The 19,002-nt window shown below is 45.4% G+C and overlaps 2 protein-coding genes across 2 annotated transcripts in view; one reads left to right on the top strand and one right to left on the bottom strand.

Moving 5' to 3' along the window:
* LOC127008615 (uncharacterized) overlaps nt 1-18,019 on the bottom strand; it is a 45,276-nt gene extending 27,257 nt beyond the window's left edge. The window contains exon 1 of the mRNA XM_050880833.1: nt 17,964-18,019. Within this exon, the coding sequence (XP_050736790.1) occupies nt 17,964-17,992 (29 nt within the window). The 5' untranslated portion in view covers nt 17,993-18,019. The remainder of the gene's footprint in view (nt 1-17,963) is intronic.
* LOC127008614 (serine protease filzig-like) lies at nt 5,280-13,520 on the top strand. The gene is made up of 7 exons (XM_050880831.1): nt 5,280-5,437; nt 6,062-6,375; nt 7,731-9,185; nt 9,635-9,939; nt 10,280-10,462; nt 10,811-11,063; nt 12,332-13,520. The coding sequence occupies exons 1-7, from the start codon at nt 5,425-5,427 to the stop codon at nt 12,491-12,493; spliced, it is 2,685 nt and encodes an 894-aa protein (XP_050736788.1). The 5' UTR covers nt 5,280-5,424; the 3' UTR covers nt 12,494-13,520.
* Nucleotides 18,020-19,002: the final 983 nt, after the last annotated feature.

The following is a 19,002-nucleotide window of genomic DNA, read 5'->3' as shown; positions in this document are numbered from 1 at the left end:
ACTACTACTACTACTACTACTATTATTATTATTGTTATTACTATTTCTACTGTTACTGTTGTTATTAATATTGCAATCAACATAAAAACAATAGAACTAATGCTAAAATTACCCATCCTCCTCCTCCTCCTCCTCCTCCTCCTTCTACTACTACTACTACTACTACTACTACTACTGCTACTACCACTACTACTACTACTACTCATGATAATAATAACAATAAGGTACGCTTGCAACACACTACGAAACCCAAGGAGAAAGCGAACATGTGGTATCCTCATTTAATACAATTTCCTCATTTTAATTTCACACAATACGCTTTTACTTTTTTTTTCTTCCCTCCTATTAATTTGTAAAGCAGAAAATGAACACTTTGATAACTTTTTTACGTTGGGAAGAGTGGTATATTCACTACTTTTTTTATCCGTTGACTCATTTGGACTCGCGATGGACTGGGCCACTTTTAAGTCTACTGTATTTTGGGTCTGCTCCTCGGGGTCTGGTCTAGGAGGGGGAATCGCGTGAGGAGAGAGGGAGGAAAGGGGGAAGGAGGATACACAAAAGGGAGGGAAGAAGGGAGGAAGGAGGAAGGAAGAAGGATAAGAAAAAGAAATATAGGCAAGAAGGGAGGGAATGGGAGGAAGGGAGGAAGGGATGACTGCGAAAGACAGGATGTGGTTCTACAGGAAATTCTTTAATAACGTTTTTTTTTTAACTTTCTATCCTAAATGAGAAGCAATGCGGATCTTTAGTCTTTTCCACGTAAAACTAAGAAATTAATCCCTTTTCTTATCTCATTTATTTCTTGTTCTCTTTCCATCTCCTTTCCTTTCTTATCTCATTTATTTCTTGTTCTCTTTCCATCTCCTTTCTTTGTGGGTACTTCTCCTTTCTTTTCTTATTTGCCTCTTACTTTCCTTTCTTCTTTCTTTCTCTACCTTTCCTTTCTTATCTCATTTATTTCTTGTTATCTTTCCATCTCCTTTCTTTGTGGGTACTTCTCCTTTCTTTTCTTATTTGCCTCTTACTTTCCTTTCTTCTTTCTTTGTGTACCTTTCCTTTTTTTGTCTCATTTTCTCTTAATTTATCTCCTTTTCATCTCCTTTATTTGTATTGCTCTTTTCCCTCTTCTCTTTGATCTTGTATTAGTTCATTTTCATATTCTTCCTTTGTAAACCATTTCTTTTTTTTCTCTTTGTTCTAATACTAATTCCTCTTCATCTTCTCTCTTTCCCTCTTTCGTGCATTCCTGGTCCTTTTCTTTCCTCTTTGATCTTATACCAATTCATTTTCACCTTCCTTCCTTTCTAAACCTTTCTTTTGTCTTTGTTCTAATTCTAATTCCTCTTCATCTTCTCTCTTTCCCTCGTTCGTACACTCCTGGTCCTTTTCTTTCCTCTTTGATCTTATATCAATTAATTTTCACCTTCCTTCCTTTGCTAATCTTTTCTTTCTTTTGTCTTTTTTCAAGTACTAATTCATCTTTCTATTGTTTCCCTTCTTTTCTCTTTGCTATAATACTGATTCCACTGTTCTTCTTTCTTTCCTTTCTTTTTATAATCCTAATTCCTCTTTATCTTCCATTTCCTTTCTTTTCTTTTCATTATAAAACTAACTTCTCTCTATCTTCTGTCTTTCCCTCTTACGTGCAGTGCTGGTTATTGTATCTTTTCTTTCTTCACTTCCTCCCTTTATCTCTCTTCATCTCTTCTCACCTAATATTTTCTCTCTTCTGCAGGAAACATTTATCTAAGCTACCGTGCAATATGTGTGTTTATGAGAACGTCACTTATTATTGTTATGCTTTCCAAACGGGGCGGGAAACATACACGCTGGACTGTATCTTAAGTTTCACCGCCAAGTTTTTCACGGGTAAGGTTTCGGAGCGTACGTTATAGCTGCGCGTGGCCTCGGTGCTCATCTCTGTTGCATTTGGCTCCAAGGCGTTGTTATCACGTTTCCTCTTGTTTAGTTTCTTTGTGGATGTTCTTTTTCCTTACTCTTCTTCTCTTCCTTTCTCTTCTTCTCTTGTTTCCTCCAACTTTGCTTCCTCTTCTTCTCTTTCTCTTGCTTCCACTTCTCTTGATTCCTCTTCTTCTGTTGCTTCTTCTTCTTTTGCTTCCTCTTCTTTTTCTTGTTTCTCTTCCGCTGTTGATTCCTCTTCTTCCCTTGTTTCCTTTTCTTCCCTTGCTTCCTCTTCTTCTCTTGCCAGTAGCTCTCAGCCTCCTCTTCTCTTCCTTGTTCTCTTGTTCTCTAAGTTCGAAGCGTTTGATCTTCTTTTCACGGCCACGATGCTGTCTCGAGGGGGTGAGGAATCTTTATCAATCATCCTCGTAACCTTTTTATTCTTCCTTCATTATCTATTTCACTTCTAGCCTTCTTTTATTCTTCCATTCTCTCCCCTCTTCATCGTCACTCCTTGTCCATTTATTTTTATTCGTATCCTTCCTTTCTCCTCTGTTTATCCACCTTTATATATCTAATCCTACTTCCTTTTCTTCTCAATTAACTTCCTCATATCTCACCACTTTTTTAATCCACTATTTCATTTACCTTTCCCTTTTCTTTATCCGCCTTTCCACTGTGCCTTCCTTCCTTTCTTCCTTCCTATCCACCTCACCCATTTCCTCCTCCACTTCCTTTCCCCCTGTATCTATCCACTCTTCCACCCGCCCCCCGTTTTCTACTCCTCTAAACCTCCTCTTTCCATCTCCTCTCCACCTCCTCCTCTCTTATACACATCTCACTGCCTCTCCCTTTCTCTCATCCTCGTCCACTTCCTTCTCCTCCAGCATCTGTCTTCTTGCCAAATGCCTCGAGGTACACTGTGGCCTTGGGGAGTCCCCGAAGAGAAAGTTCTGAAGGAGGGGAAGGAGGGCGGCAGCGGGGGTGGAGGGTGGTGGCTGGGCAGGACAGGAGGAGAAGAAAGGAAGGGAAGGGAAGGGAGTGGTAGGGAAGGGAGGGGTAGCAGTGGTAGGGGTATAGGATTAGGTGGGAAAGGGGGCTCTGTAAGGCTTTTTTTGGGGTAATAGGAGGAGGAGGAGGCGGCGAGGTGACAGGAGCAAAGAGTGTAGGAATCATCTTGACAGTAAATTACGAGAGGAAGAAAGGATGATGGAGAGAAAGAAAAGGAGGAGGAGGAGGAGGAGGAGGGAAGGAGGGTTATAGCAGAGGGAGGCTGGAGGGAGAGAGAGAGAGAGAGAGAGAGAGAGAGAGAGAGAGAGAGAGAGAGAGAGAGAGAGAGAGAGAGAGAGAGAGAGAGAGAGAGAGAGAGAGAGAGAGAGAGAGAGAGAGGGGGGGGACGTAACCGCATCCGTGAAGAGTTGATGAAGATGAAGGCAAAATGAGGTGTAAGGAGGGAAAGTGAGAGGGAGGGAGGGAGGGAAGGGAGGAAGGGAGAGAACATTAATGAGAGTGAAGGTGAATTTATATAGGAGGAGGAGGAGGAGGGGATGGAAGAAAGAGCAGGAGGAAGGAGGAAGGAAATGGAGGAAAGAGGAAAGTAAACAGCGAATAAACGAGAGAGAGAGAGAGAGAGAGAGAGAGAGAGAGAGAGAGAGAGAGAGAGAGAGAGAGAGAGAGAGAGAGAGAGAGAGAGAGAGAGAGAGAGAGAGAGAGAGAGAGAGAGAGAGAGAGAGAGAGAGAGAGAGAGAGAGAGAGAGAGAGAGAGAGAGAGAGAGAGAGAACTACAAATTAAAGGTCTCGCTACGGGTGGAGAGAAGTGTCAGAATGAGTGAGAGTGAAAGGAAGGAGGGAGGGAGAGAGAGAGAGGGAGAGAGAGAGGGGGGGGGGGGAGGGAAGGCATCGGAATCTATCTACCTGTCCAAGGGAGTTTATAGTGTCGTGGGAGACCCGGATGCGGCGAGGGTAGGCCTAGTTGCCTCTTGTTACCTAGGCCTATACACACACACACACACACACACACACACACACACACACACACACACACACACACACACACACACACACACACAAACACGTTCCATCTCTTTACACACCACAGATAGATTGACATATAGATTAGTATACAGACAGGTACATAGGTAGATATAGACAACTAGACAGATAGAGAGATAAGACAGAAAGAAAGGCAGTTGGTAAGCAGATAAATAGATAAATACAGATCAGTGGATAGATAGATATAGATAACTAGATAGATAAATAGATGAGACAGAAACGTAGGTACTTGACAGGCAGATAGATATATGAAATGATACAAGTACAGATAGAGATATACATAAACACACAGATACATATAGATTACTGATTACAAATTTACACAGTATAAAGGAGGCAACCATATTTAATCAAAGACATAACAAACAAACAGCCGTATAGTACAGTGAATAAACACATAAGGAAAAAAATAACCAACTACAGAAATACAAAAAAAAAAAAAAATCAATACAGTTAACGCAAACAACAAACAAACAAACAAACAAACAACGCACCTCGCCAACCATCCCCACAAACACATTTCTACATTTCAGGCACACAAACTCTCCTCCTTTCCCTTTTCAAACAGTACTGAACGCAACAACCTGCCAGCCATCTTGCTCGCCACCTTGCTAGCCAACTCCCTTCCTTGCCTCTCTACGTAATGGGTGAGGGGAATTAAGGCGCCTGGGTATTCTTAGGGTGACGCCGAAGCTGCATAACATTGACTGCCTAGAAAGGACTCGTGACAAGCATGTGGTTAAAGGTTGTGATCCCGAGCTGGCAACACTGCGAGGCGAGAGTGAAAGTAAATTACGGCGTGGAGAAAGAGAAAGAACGTAGGGAGAGAGAGAGAGAAAGAGAGAGAGAGAGAGATATGGACTCCTCTATTTCTTTGTTTGTGTCTGTCCATCTTTGTCTCTGTCTATTTTCATCTCTCTCTCTCTCTCTCTCTCTCTCAGGTAAACACTCTCTCCTAACATCTCGTAATCATCGTCCGCCAGGTGCCAGCAAGTAAACAAACATTCTTTCCCCCTCACGTAATTCCACTCATTCGTGTCTAAGGTGATCTTCTTACACTTTCTAAGGTCGCTGACTCCCCTTGCAGAACGCCGAACCCCGCACGGCATCCTCCCTCCTCTCACTTTCTCTCACTAAGTCCTCTTTATCGCCGTGTTTCCCCGCTTCTTCATATTTTTGCCTTTCGCTATCGGTGGCCTGAAGAAAGGTAGCTTGATCCTTCCCCTCTCCCAGCAGGTCAACCGGAAATCCCTGTTAGTGAGGGTGGTTGAGGGTGCGTCTTTAGCGGCGGAAGGTGTCGGGCGAGCGGTGAGTATATAAGGCCCGGCGTGAAGGAGAGAGCGATCATTGTGTTCTGGAACGGCACGAGAGGTGGAGGTGCGCTGCGTTGGCCTCCCCGGCACTCTTATTTATTTATTTAAGTTATTTCAAGACTCTGGTGCCATATAAGCTCATCTGGAGGCGACGATGAGGGTTAAAAGTGAGTATTGTTGAGGGGCTTCTTGTTGTTTTGGTGACGATGGGACGTGACAGCGAAACGTGACTGACTGCATGACTCAAGCAAGTGTTGTGCTGACTAACTAACTGACCCGGTGTAGAAAAGTGACTAACTGACTGACTGACTCGGTGTAGAAGTGTTGTGACTAACTGACTGACTGACTCCTTACGGCCGTGTTGAGTCTGGCTAACTGAATGGCTGACTTACTGAGTGTTATAGTATGTGACTCTTCTTGCCGACTGACTGACTGACTCGGTGGAAAAGTGTTGTGACCTTACATCCGGTTGAGTCTGACTGATTGAATGGCTGACTTGCTGGGTGTTACAACATCTGACTCATCTTCCTGACTAACCGACTCCAGCTGACTGACTCCTAGCCGTGTTGTGCCTGACTTACTAACTGACTCGGTGCAGAAGTGTTGTATCTGACTGCCTGACTGACTGAATGGCTGACTTGCTATGCGTTACAATATCTGGGTCTTCTTCTGACTAACCAACTCCCTGAGTGTGTATCTGACTGCCTGACTGACTGAATGGCTGACTTGCTATGCGTTACAATATCTGGGTCTTCTTCTGACTAACCGACTCCCTGCCTGACTCGTTCCAGCCGTGTTGTGTCTGCTGGTGGCGGCGGCGGCGTGCGTGGCGGCCGAGGATGAGTGGTCGTGGGGCGATGCGAGCGAGGCGTCCCCAGTGAGCCAGGGCCAGGCCACCTTCAGCGTCTCCGTCAGTCCTGAGAGGGAGGAGGAGCAGGAGACGCCGATAGCAGCCAGGGCCATTGGTGTGGACGTCCTGCCGCTTGAGCCCCACCGCGAACTGACGGAGGAGGAGTTGGTGGCTCTAGCGGCCGAGGGAGGCGATCGCGAGGGCCGCTTCCTGGGCATCGGCGAGAAGCTTTGTACTTACGGCATCGGGATAAACGTAAGTACCTGCCAGTTAATAGTTTTCACGTGATGTCTTTGGCGCGTATTCTCAAATTGTTTCCAAAGCAGATTAGTCGGTTTCTCATGAGCGTTTTTCTATGTTCATGGTGCAGAAGTCTTGCCAAACTATCACAAGGCTCATAAAACTAACAAGGCCTTACCAAATGTGGGTGTGTAGGCCCCGAATTGTTTGGGAATATGTGCCAAATAGAGCAAAATAGAAAGGAGTGACGAAATATGTGGGTTAGTAGAGAAGAAAAGAAAGATAGAGCATTCAAGTGGATAACAGTAGGAGAGAAAAGGTATGATTAGGAGCAATTAGATGACTGAGATGAGAGAGCGGCGAAACAATCATTATAAGCAGATAAAGAAAGCAAATTAAGGAAGGAAGGAAAGGAGAGATTAAAACTGAATAGAGAGAAGAGAAACGAGGAAGAGAATTGAGCGGGGATTACTCTTTGACAGCGATAGGAGACAGAGGGAGCAAGATGTACACGGCTTTCTCTTCCTGTCTCCTTATTCATCTGCGCTCTGTTGCTGTCTCTTCAAGCAGTGTCATTTTGTTACAGTTTATGATTCCTTTACATATCTTTCTATTGTCACCGTCTCAATCTGTCTCTTCAAATAGCCTCCTTTTTTTTATATTTTCTCTTTCCTTCTACTCACTTCCCTGTTGTTACTATCTGTTTCTCTATTCTCGTTTTCTTCTTTTGTTATTTTCTTTGTTTCTTCATTCAGTTCTTTTTGTTACATCTCTTTCTCTATTCTCGTTTTCTTCTTTTGTTATTTTCTTTGTCTTTTCATTCAGTTCTTTTTGTTACATCTCTTTCTCTATTCTCGTTTTCTTCTTTTGTTATTTTCTTTGTCTTTTCATTCAGTTCTTTTTGTTACATCTCTTTCTCTATTCTCGTTTTCTTCTTATGTTATTTTCTTTTTATCTTCATTCAGTTCTTTTTATTACTATATCTTTTCCTCTTTAAATGGCTACGCTTATATAATGTCTCTTTGTCTCTTCATTTAGTTTCCTTTCGTCAGTCTCTTCACAAAGCTTCATTAATTACTGTATCGTTCAGTCTCTTCACTCAGTTTCCTTTTGTCTCTTCACCCAATTCCCTTTTGTCAGTCTCTCTCCACATCTTCCTTTCGTTATTCTCTCCTTCTGTCGCTATACTCAAGTTTCGTCATTGTCTCTCTTCACACGTCTTCGCTTTGTCACCAGAGGGTATACAAAGGAGAGAGGGAAGAAGGAAGGAAGGGGGTAAGGTGAAAGATGAGGTCAAGAAAAGGAAGAAAGGGTTAGTTTGTCCTTCCTGCAGTCTCCGTGATGCTCAAAAAGTCCTTCTCTCCTTACAGTGTAACAAGAAGCATCCTTCGCCAATCAAGTCCCATTACGGCCCGCCTCCAAGGCCCGTGTTGCCGCCCTCCGGAACCTACGGCGCCCCTCTGCCCAAGCCGCCCCTCCCCCCTACAGGCAGCTATGGCCCCCCTCTCCCCTACCCCAACAGGAAGTTCGGCGCCCATGCCCCCTCCAAAGGCAACTCCTTCTCCCCCTTCAAGGACTTCATGACGGCCCTGGAGCCATACCTTCCAGGGGGAGCCAAACCTAAGCCACAGAAAGGGAATTCTTACCTCGCCCCCAACCCCGCCTACGCCCCCCTCCTCCCCTCCTACCAGCCCCCAGTACCCAAGCCAACATATGTGTCACCTCAGCCTTCCTACGTGGCCCCCAAGCCCGTGCCCTTCGCCCAAAAGGTTGACTACGTGCATAAGCCTACGTACGTAAACCCCGTTCATACCTACACCGTTACCAAGCACTCCTCCAAACCCACGGTAGTCGAGCACCACTCCCACACCCACACCCACATCTACAAGGGCGACCAGGGCCCCGCCTACTACCAGGAGGACCCATACTACACCCAGGGCTCCAAGCAGGTGTTCAAGCGGCAGCCCGACTCGGATTCCGTCAAGTTCGAGGAGCCGGACAGCATCCAGGACATCATCAACACGGACAGCCAGCGGCAGGCGACCCGAGTGCGTGTGACCAGTAGCGTTTCCTCCTCCACCTCCTCCTTCCCTCCACGCGGGCAAGCTCCCTCCCCTTCCTCCTCCTTCCCTCCACGCAGCCAAGCTCCCTCCTCCTCCTTCCCTACAAGCCACGTTTCCTCCCCCTCCTCTTCCTCTTTCCCTCCAAGCAGGCACGTTCCTCAGGTTCCGCCGCATACCTTCAGACCAAGCAAGATCGAGACCGGGTTCAAGCCCATGAGAACAGTTCCCGAGACGTTCTTCCGCGAGCAGGCCGCCCCGACCTACCGCGAGGACTGCCAGTGCGTGCCGGTGTCCTTCTGCGACGCCCATGACGTGGTGATGCCCTTCACCAGCGACATCAGGCAGTTCCTGGACGCCCGCACGAAGGGCTCAGACATCCTCTCCAACGCTACTCAGGTTGCTGGTGACGAGGAGGAGGTGGTAACCGAAGCACCTCAAGATATTGTTGCACCCCAAGTGATTGTTGCACACCAAGAGCTTGGCAGCCCCATCAGGCGGGGTCGTGTCTTGGGTCTGTCAGCCGATAGAGTCTACGTCAACGCCGACAATGAGACCGTCGAAGTGGAGGAGACAGCGACTGAGGCTGTGACTGAAGTCGAAACTGAAGAGCCGGTGACTGAAGTGGCAGAAACCGAGAATGAGGAGACCGCGACCGAGGAAGCTGTGACGGAGGCGACGGAAGCTGAAGAGGCGTCTCGTGTGAGGCGTGACGTACCGGCGGAGGGAGTGGAGGACGCGCCCGTGCCTAATGACCGCCAGGGGGTAAGTGTCACGCATGGATACAGGCTACAGGAGGTTAGCTAGTCGGCCTACACATGAGACCTAGGTATTCAGCCCCTGCCCTTTTCATTCATACATCCATTTAGCCTCCAACTGAACTTTTCAACCATAACATTAACTGCACCTCTGCTTGTTCCACTCATCCACTACTGAGTTCGTAGACCAGTTCTCTGCACAGGAGTATACCAAAGGGCATATGGGGCTTAAAACCATCCCTGTCCACTCAAACACAATTAAACGGCACTCTACGTAATTTTTCCCTTACTCAACGCAGCGTTAACTGAGATAGGAGACATAAAGGGCAGACTTATCCACATACACTAAAAAGGAGTGAATATTCCTTCCCATAACTATCCCTCCCCCCTCCCCCCCACACACGAGATAAAAGCTTTTCTCACGGCTTTTCCTAATGGTTCCCTTCCTCCCCGCAGCGCCAACTCACAGGCTTCACCCCACAAGACGGCAGCTGCGGCCTGGAGCACGTCTGTTGTCGCCGCCCCGTCTTCCGCCCCACCGCGCGCACCCACCAGTACTCCTGCGGCACACGCAACGCCAAGGGGCTCCTGGGCCGCGTCAAGAACCCCAACTCGCAGTTCACGGAGGGCGACACTGAGTTCGGCGAGTACCCGTGGCAGGCGGCTATTCTCAAGAGGAAGGAAGGCGCCATGATGTACGTGTGCGGCGCTGCGCTCATTGACGCTAAACATGTGCTGACTGCTGCCCACTGTGTCGACAAGTGAGTACTGCTGACCTGGCGCTGTTTTATGGGTCTTGGGGTGGTATTATAAGACATTGTCGCTTCTCACATCAACTCTTTCTAAAGGTCAAAGAAGGTGTCAGTCGGGTTCTAATGAGTGTTTCTTTAGGCTCATGCTACTGGGGAGGGGTCAAACTACCACCAGGGTCATAAAACTACTCCTGGAAATTGCCTCAACTCATACGAATGCCTTGTCAAATATGTGAACTTGAGCGACGAAATGTTTTAAAATACGGCCCTTGGTTCCTCCTCCTCCTGGTATATCCATCAGGTATTGCTTTATTCCTGTTGTCCTTATTCCCTTGCGTCCTCGCCGCAGACTCAACCCCGCCGACCTCAAGATCCGCCTCGGGGAGTGGGACGTCTCCGCCAAGAGCGAGTTCTACAAGCACGTCGAGCTGCGCGTCACGGGGCTCTACACCCACCCGGACTTCTACCCCGGGAACCTCAACAACGACCTGGCGGTGCTGCGCCTCGAGGACTTCGTCGACTTTACCACCAAGTGAGTAACAGACGGACGACGATCGAGTTCACCAATTCGTACGCAGACATCATTCCAATTAGTACGCATATCAGGGAAACTAAGATTAGGCCCAAAACTTAAATGGCAACAGCTTTTATGTGTCAGGAACCCCAGTACTATTTTATTCATCCTCCTCCTACTACTACTACCACTACTACTATTACTATTACTACTAGCTTGGTTATGAGCTTTGCCAACCATAACAGGGAGAAAGAAAGCGGCAAAACGACTCTCTTTCCCCTTCAGTCTATATAAAAACCTTCGCACTGGTTAACCTGCAAAAACCTTCCCTTTTAACGCTACCTGAACCTGCGCTTTCCCTTCCAGCCCTCACATCACCCCCGTCTGCCTGCCACCTGAGGGCTCGGAGTTCGGTCACCGCTGCCACGCTACGGGCTGGGGCAAGGACGCGTTCGGGGCAGAGGGACGCTTTAGCCAAGTCTTGAAGGAGGTCGAAGTGCCAGTTGTGGGTGCAGCGGAATGCCAGGAGAGGTTGAGGCAGACAAGACTCGGCCCACAGTTTAATCTTCACGAGGGAAACCTGTGTGCCGGAGGGGAAGCTGGTAAAGATACGTGCAAGGTGAGTGAGAGAGTGAGTGAGGGAGGGAGGGAGGGAGGGAAAAAGGGAGGGAGTGGTTTGGTTGGGTCTGCTTTCGTGTTTTAGCTGCGGGCCATGACGAAATTGATTTGAGGTTTCACTTTTAATCATTTCTCCCTTTTTATCTCTCTCCTTTCTCTCTTTCTATGTTTTTTCCTTTAGTTTTTTTCCCGTTTTTTTATCTGTCTGCCCGTCTGTTTCTCTGTGTCTCGCTTTCATTATTTTCCTTGGTTCACTCTGACTAATTTATCTTTCTCTCTTTGTTTGTTTGTTTGTTTTTTGTCGTTTTTTATCTGTCTGTCCGTCTGTGTTTCTCTGTCTCGCTTTCATTTTTTTTCCTTGGTTCAATCTTACTAATTTATCTTGTTTTGATCTAAGCCTTCTCATCTTCCGTTCCTTGTTCCCTCACTTTCTTGTTTGTTTTAGTTTTTTTTCTTGCTATTTTCTTTATCTGTTTGCCTGTCTGTGTTTCTCTCTCTCCCTCATTCTTTTTCTCGATGGATTTTTATTTATTTCTCTTTTTTTCACTCACTTTCTCTCTTTCTTTCCTGTTTCCTTTGTTTGTTTGTTCGTTTCCTTTGTTTCTTTGTCTGTCTGTCTGTGTGTCTCTTCCTCATTCTCTCTCTCCCTTTGTTTGTTTGTTCGTTTCCTTTGTTTCTTTGTCTGTCTGTCTGTGTGTCTCTTCCTCATTCTCTCTCTCCCTTGCTAAGTATGACTCTCTTTCTCTCTTTCCTTCCTTGTTCCTTCGTTTGTTTGTTCGTTTTCTTTCTTTCTTTGTCTGTCTGTCTCTGCCTCTCTTTCTCATTCTCTCTCCATTGCCAAGTATGACGTAATTGATTTGGGATTTCACTTTTACTCCTTTCTCTTTTTCTGCCTCTCTTTCTCTTTCTTCGTTAGCTTGTTTCCTTTTCTTTTTATCTTTTTTTCCTTGTTCATTAGTTTGGTTGTTTCGTTTTCTTTCTCTCTTTCTTTTTCTGTCTATCCGTCTCTCCCTCTCCCGTTCCTTTCTCTTTTTCCTTCCTTGTTCCTTCGTTTACTTGTTTCCTCTCCTTTCTTTCTTCCCTTTTCTTCCTTTCCTTCTTTCTTTCCTTCTTTGTCTGTCTGTAAATGTTGTTGTTTTTCTTTATCCTTTTGTTGTTTTCTTTTCTAGGGAGAGTTTTCTTTTATTCTTTGTTATCAATACGTAACTATGTCTATATCCCCTTTCTCCTACGAGCCACCCTTTCACCCTTGCCTCCTCTTTCCCCCAGGGTGACGGCGGCGGCCCCCTCGTATGCCCTGGCCCTGACGGCACCGTGCAACTGGCCGGTCTCGTGTCTTGGGGCATCGGCTGCGGCCACCCCGGCGTCCCTGGCGTCTACGTGAGGGTGTCCCACTACCTCCCCTGGATCCGCGCCATCACTAACAGCTAAAGTGTTGACGCGTGAGTCTTGGGAAGGAAGAGAGAGCCACCGACTACGAAACACAGATGAGAAACCACAAAGGGAGGTCGCAAAAGAGTACTGGGAAGAGAGAACCAAGAAATACAGATAAGAAGCCACTAAGAGGAGGACGTCTCAAAAGAGTACACGAGTCTTGGGAAGGAAGAGAGAATTACCGACTACAAAACACAGATAAGAAAATACAAAGGGAGGTCGCAAAAGAGTACTGGGAAGAGAACCAGGAAATAAAAATAAGAAGCCACTAAGAGGAGGACGTCTCAAAAGAGTAGCGAGTCTTGGGAAGGAAGAGAGAACTATCAGACCGCAAAAACAGATAAGAAACAACTAAGGGAGGTCGCAAAAGAGTACTGGGAAGGGAGAGAACCATCCACCACCAAAGACAGATGAGAAACCAATAAGGGAGGACGCTGCAAAAGAGTACTAGAAGGATAAGCGAACCATCGAACAGCAAACCAAGACAAGAAGAAAGCCGCAAAGAAGAGGTCGTCGCAAGGATCATCTCTCTAACCCTCAACTCAAATGAACTGAACTGATCCGTCTCTTCCTCTCCCGCCCGTTCATCTTTCCCAGCAGTGCCGTGAGGACCCTGAACTCACCCTCTGGGCTCGCCAACTTGACTCACCCCCTGGACTCACCCTCAAATGAACTGAACTGATCCGTCTCTTCCTCTCCCGCCCGTTTATCTTTCCCAGCAGTGCCGTGAGGACCCTGAACTCACCCTCTGGACTCGCCAACTGGACTCACCCCCTGGAATCACCCTCCGTACTCACCCCCTGGACTCACCCCCTGGACTCACCCCTGGATTCACCCTCCGGACTCACTAACACACACATCCGCCGCACCAACGCTGGTCGCTGCGTCGCGGCGGTTCGCATCTCCACGCCGACGGAGATTTTCTTTGTAAGCATCTTTTGTGCTGATATTTGTACTCTTACGTCAAGAGGTCCACTAGTATTGTATTGTATTGTGTCCTATTTATAATAAAGATAATATTGTTTGTCTCAAGTATCAATCTCTTGGTTATGCTGTATTTGAGTTACCCGATACCGTAACTCTTGCCTTGGTTGGGTCTGCTTTCGCTTTTTAGCTGCGTGGCATGACGAAATTGATTATGGGTTTCACTTTTAATCCTTTCTCTCTTTTTATCTCTCTCCTTTCTCTCTCTCTATGTTTTTTCCTGTTTTTTTCCGTTTTTTTCATCTATCTGTCCGTCCATGTTTCTCTCTGTCTCGCTTTCATTCACTGGTAAGCTTGGGAGCAGATCTCTTTCAGGGGCGTACCATAACACCTCTGAAACACCATTAGACCATTTCTGTGTGGTGTGATCTGTTTGACTTTCTCGGGGCATTGCGAGCATTTACATTATACTTTTATACATCAATTAGTGTAGGGAAAGAGGAGGGTCTTGTACGGCCTTCGACCATATCAATGTTGCTATTTTACGGTGTGACTACGTAGTGAAGCGGAAAGGAGGGGAGGAAAGGGTACCGCGCTGGCTACCTCGGCTATGTTTCTTTGTTATGATGCGCAGGTGAGGTAAGGGAGGGAAGGGAAGGGTCGCGCGCCCCCCCGAGCGTGGCTAGGCGTGGGTCGTAGCGGGTCGTGGCAAGGCAGAGAAAGTCACAGCCGCGGCCACACTGCGCGGAGGCGTGTCGACAAAAAGTGTGTTCTGCTTGGAGGATCCTTGTTGTGTCTGACTTCCTGTTGCCTTCGCCTCCTCCCTCTTCTACCCCTCCCCCCTCTCTCTTTCTCTTTCTCTCCTTTCCTTCTTCCTTCCATGTATTTCTCTTCTTCTTTCCTCTCCTTTTCTCATGACTTCCTGTTTCCTTCGCCTCCTCCCTCTTCTACTTCTCCCCCCTCTCTCTTTCTCTTTCTCTTTCTCTCCTTTCCTTCTTCTTTCCATGTATTTCTCTTCTTCTTTTATCTCCTTTTCTCCTACTTCCTTTATCTTTTGCCTCCTCCCTCATCTACCCTCCTTCCTCTCTCTCCTTTCCTCCCTATCTTCCTTTCCTTCTTTCCTCCGTGTATTTTCCTTCCCCTTTCTTCTTCTTTCCTTCCTCCATAATCTTCCTTTTCCTTCCTAACTCCTTTCCTTCTTTCCTCCTTGTATTTCCTTTTATTTTTTCATTCCTTTTCTTCCTTTTCCACTATCTCTTTCCCTTGCGACTTATATCCTTTTCTACCATCTCTCTCTCTCTCTCTCTCTCTCTCTCTCTCTCTCTCTCTCTCTTCCTCCTACTCAACTTTCCCTTCGTTTAGTAATTCAGGTTTTCTAAGCGTCCCAGGGATCTTTGTGCTAGGCCAGTGACCAGGCTCTCCCTCCCACTCTATACCTTTCACCTCTCTCTCCCTCCCTCCTTCTGTCTCTGTCTCTGTCTCTCGGTGCGACGCCCTCGAGTGAAAGTGGTGCCAGTCAGCCCGTGGGTCCTCCGGCAACGCCCCGCTTCTCTGCCGCTACGCTTGGCAGAAGATGAAGCAAAGCAGATAATGGAGACAAGACCGCGAACAAGAATGGAAATGGTAAGACAAAAGGATCTCTCCATCACATCATATCAGCGAAGGACATTGACATAAAAGATAAATGATGAAAATGACGCTGGAAGAGGATGGAATAAAGGAAATACTGGACACAAGAACGCGAACAAGAAAACAAATTAAAAGACAAAGGGATCTGTCCATCATATCAACGAAGGACACTGACATAAAAGATAAATGATGAAAAAATAATGAAAATAACGCTAGAAGAGGATGGAGAAACGGAAATACTGGACACAAGAGCGCGGACAAGAATACAAATTAAAAGACAAAGGGATCTGTTCATCATATTAAAGGAGGACATTTCCATAAAAGGAGATAGACAAGAATATAATGAATACGAGAAAAAGAAAGTGACGGCAAGGATGGAAATGAGACGAGAGAAGAAAGGCAACACAATACTGATAAGGAAACCAACTGAACAGACAAGAGATCTCCATAATAGGGAAAGCCAGAGAAAAATAATGACATCAAAACGAAAGCGGTAACAAGATTGAAAATGGAAATAACAATGGCATCGGAATCTTAATAAGGAGAAAACAACGGACCGAAGGAAATTATGGAAACAAAAAGAAGGTGCTTGCAGGCGTGAAAACGAAACAAGGGAACAAAAGGAACATTATGGACTGAATTTTTATGCGTCATGTTAGTATTTAAGTTATGTGACTAGTTTGACTTTTTTAATTCCACTTTTGGGACGGAGATAGTTAGAAGTGTTGGATTTTCACAGTGAAGTCGACATATTGCAAACTCAGTCGTAAAAAGTAATAGGTATAAAAAAGAAATGAAAAAAGAGTTATAGTTAGAAGTGATGGATTTTCACAGTTAAGTCTACATACTGCAAACTCAGTCGTAAAAAGTACTATAATGAAATCAAAGAAAGAGTTATAGTTAGAAGTGTTGTATTTTCAAGGAGATAAGTCAACTCATTACAAACTTAGTCGTAAAAAGTAATATAAAGAAATCAACGAAACCAACTAACTGGGCCATGAAAGACGGGGAAAAAAGATAAATCACGCATCCTATGTGACGTCACTATGGTCACTAGTGTGACCGCAGTCACACTAGCTACTGGTATCGCTGGATCCAGCGGTACGGCCTGATCGGCCAGCCATTTGCGCTGCACAAGCGATTGATACCGGCTGCTTTGAGCTATCGATACGGACCGTTTTCACTGGCCGTACTGCTGGCGATAGCGGTAGCCGAATGGAAGGTAATAAGAAACTGTCGTTTATTCAGCATACATGCAATAAAAAAAAAAAAATTCCATTTCTTTTTTTGGGAGGGACTTAAAATGCGTAATAAAAGAGGTAGACGACAATACAAGAAAATTTCCAAATGTATTTTTTTTAATGGAAATATAATATTCAGTTCTCATTTGACCTCGGTGACTTTCCCACGGGTCACCTGTACAGCAAGAGCAAGGGCGAACACACTTCGGTCTTTCCTTGCCAGCCATGGTCTTATCCACTTTCATTTCACTTTTCTTTTCTTCTTTAAGTCCTCACTGGCTACAAAACAAGTGGCAAGAGTAGTTGTGGACAGAGCGAATCCAAGAAGTGCTTCCTCCATAGCGGCTAGTGTTGTTATGATATGATCAGCTATCTAGCTAGCTAGCGGACTTTGCATGTGGTGTGACCAGACTGCCGCATGTATCGCTGGCAAGCCAGCGAAAACAAAAGCCAGGCTAGCGTTAACAACAGCAAGTGTGACCCCGACGTCGCCTGGATGCCTGGCGGGATGACAAAGTAACCAATGTGGAGGTCTGGGACCCCTCTCGGAGAGACAAGGGAGAGGGGATGGAGAAAATTATACTTGGAATGTGTAACTGAACCATTACAGATTCCGTTCCTCTTTTTTTTTCCCCTGCCCCCACCAACAAAAGTCCAGGATTCTGTTTGCGATTAGAAAGACATCCTTTGATGATACAGAGAATAATTTTTCAAATTTGAAAGCAAATTTTCCCATAATAATACACTAATTAGTGGAGCTCCTTTAACTTTCACGCGGCGGCAGGTCTGACCAGACTGACCCGGTCATGAGCGGTCAACCCCCTGCTGTTCACCCCATAGTGACGTCATGCGCGGAGCGCTCCTATATAAGCCCGAATTGAGGTGACCTTTCCCCTTGATACGTATGTTAGTATGGAAAAAATAACGGATACAAGGAAATGAAGGAGACAAATACTAACGAACAAAATTAAAGCGAATACAAATAATTACCAACAAAAGTACGAAATCATACACTTAGTTTCGTATTAATGGCAATGAATAAAACAACCTTCACCCCCCCCCCAAAAAAAAAAAAAAAATAGGAAGGATAAAGAAAAACACTCACATACGAAAAATTAGACAAAAAACTCCACACACAAAAGGCGAGAATAATGAACAATAGAAGAATGAGGAAATAAAATAATCAGGCAAAGAAAACAAAAATGAACAGGAAACAACGACAACAACAACAATAACAACAAAAGAATGCATGATAATCACTCCCACTTTCCCTCTCGTTGCTCCTCCTCCTCCTCCTCCCCCTCCTGGTTCTTTCTCCATCTGCTATTTTTCTTTCTTCTACGCATACGATCCTTCATTTTCTCTCTCTCTCTCTCTCTCTCTCTCTCTCTCTCTCTCTCTCTCTCACACAGATGGGTAATTATGTAATGGAATAATAGATAACACACACACACACACACACACACACACACACACACACACACACACACGTACATACACACATACATGACTGAACAGGTATTCACTCAACCCAACATTCTCACTCCTTATGTAAGTAACACACACACACACACACACACACACACACACACACACACACACACACACACACACACACGTCAAGTTAGCATGGCGTAATGGGCAAACAGGTAAACTGGGTCACCTTCACATACCTGGGGACGAGGAGAAACTCAGGTAACATCTTCTCACGTTCATTAAGGGCATCATCCATGGACCTAAAAAAAAAAAAAGATATAATGAAAATGGGAATCAAAAGAAGGCAAAATTACTAAAAGCGTAAGATCGGTATTGTCAAACACTTCCACCTCTCACATCAACTATTTCCAAAGGCCAAAAAGGAGATCAGTCGGGTTCAAATAAGTGTGTCTTTAGGTTCATGGTACAGAAGAAGGGTCAAACTACCACCAGGGTCATAAAACTACCCCTGGAAAAGCCCGAAACTCCTATGAAAGCCTTGTCAATTATGAAGTTGGATGCCGAAATGTTTAAGATTATAACCCTATGACCGTATCTCTTTTTTTTATATCTTCTTTTTTGTTGTCCTTGAGTTGCTCTCTATGCTGTAAAAAAAAATGTACCGTATTCTTAAACATATCGGCACTCTAAAAAAAAGTACCGTATTCTTAAACATATCGGCACTTCAGTTCACCCGTTTGACAAGCCTCTAGTTGCTGGCATTTTCATGGACTGTTCTGTGATTCCAGGAACGTTTTAACCCGATTTCTGCATCACGATCGGGAAAACCACCCATGAAAAAACGTTTGATCTCTACCGTGGCCTTGGAAAATAGTCAAAATGGGAACCCGATACGTTTAATTAAAAATGTGGGTCCTAAAACACTAAAGAGTTATGCTTAATACTCCTATCTTGAAATATTATAAACGGTAGGAATATAAAAGAAGAGAGAGAGAGAGAGAGAGAGAGAGAGAGAGAGAGAGAGAGAGAGAGAGAGAGAGAGAGAGAGAGAGAGAGAGAGAGAGAGAGAGAGAGAGAGAGAGAGAGAGAGAGAGAGAGAGAGAGAGAGAGAGAAATAACGTAGATAACATGCCATTCTTTCTTCTGAGGGAGGAGGAGAAAGTGCATTCCAGTTCCCACCTGCATAATCGTGACTTCAGGTAGTGTAGCTCCAAAGGTGTCTTACTATTTCCCTCTTGAAAAAAATGAAGTCATAGGAAGGTAAGAATATAGTGA

Source organism: Eriocheir sinensis, chromosome 38 (assembly GCF_024679095.1).
Source record: "Eriocheir sinensis breed Jianghai 21 chromosome 38, ASM2467909v1, whole genome shotgun sequence".
In the NCBI taxonomy this organism is placed as follows: domain Eukaryota; kingdom Metazoa; phylum Arthropoda; class Malacostraca; order Decapoda; family Varunidae; genus Eriocheir; species Eriocheir sinensis.
The sequence above is the reverse complement of the archived record's forward strand: the minus strand, read 5'-3'. Positions and strand labels throughout refer to the sequence as shown.

Coding starts and splice junctions, on each gene's coding strand:
- LOC127008614 (XM_050880831.1), top strand. Junction 6,376..7,730: donor CTTACGGCATCGGGATAAAC/GTAAGTACCTGC, acceptor CTCTCCTTACAG/TGTAACAAGAAGCATCCTTC. Junction 10,463..10,810: donor TTCGTCGACTTTACCACCAA/GTGAGTAACAGA, acceptor TTTCCCTTCCAG/CCCTCACATCACCCCCGTCT.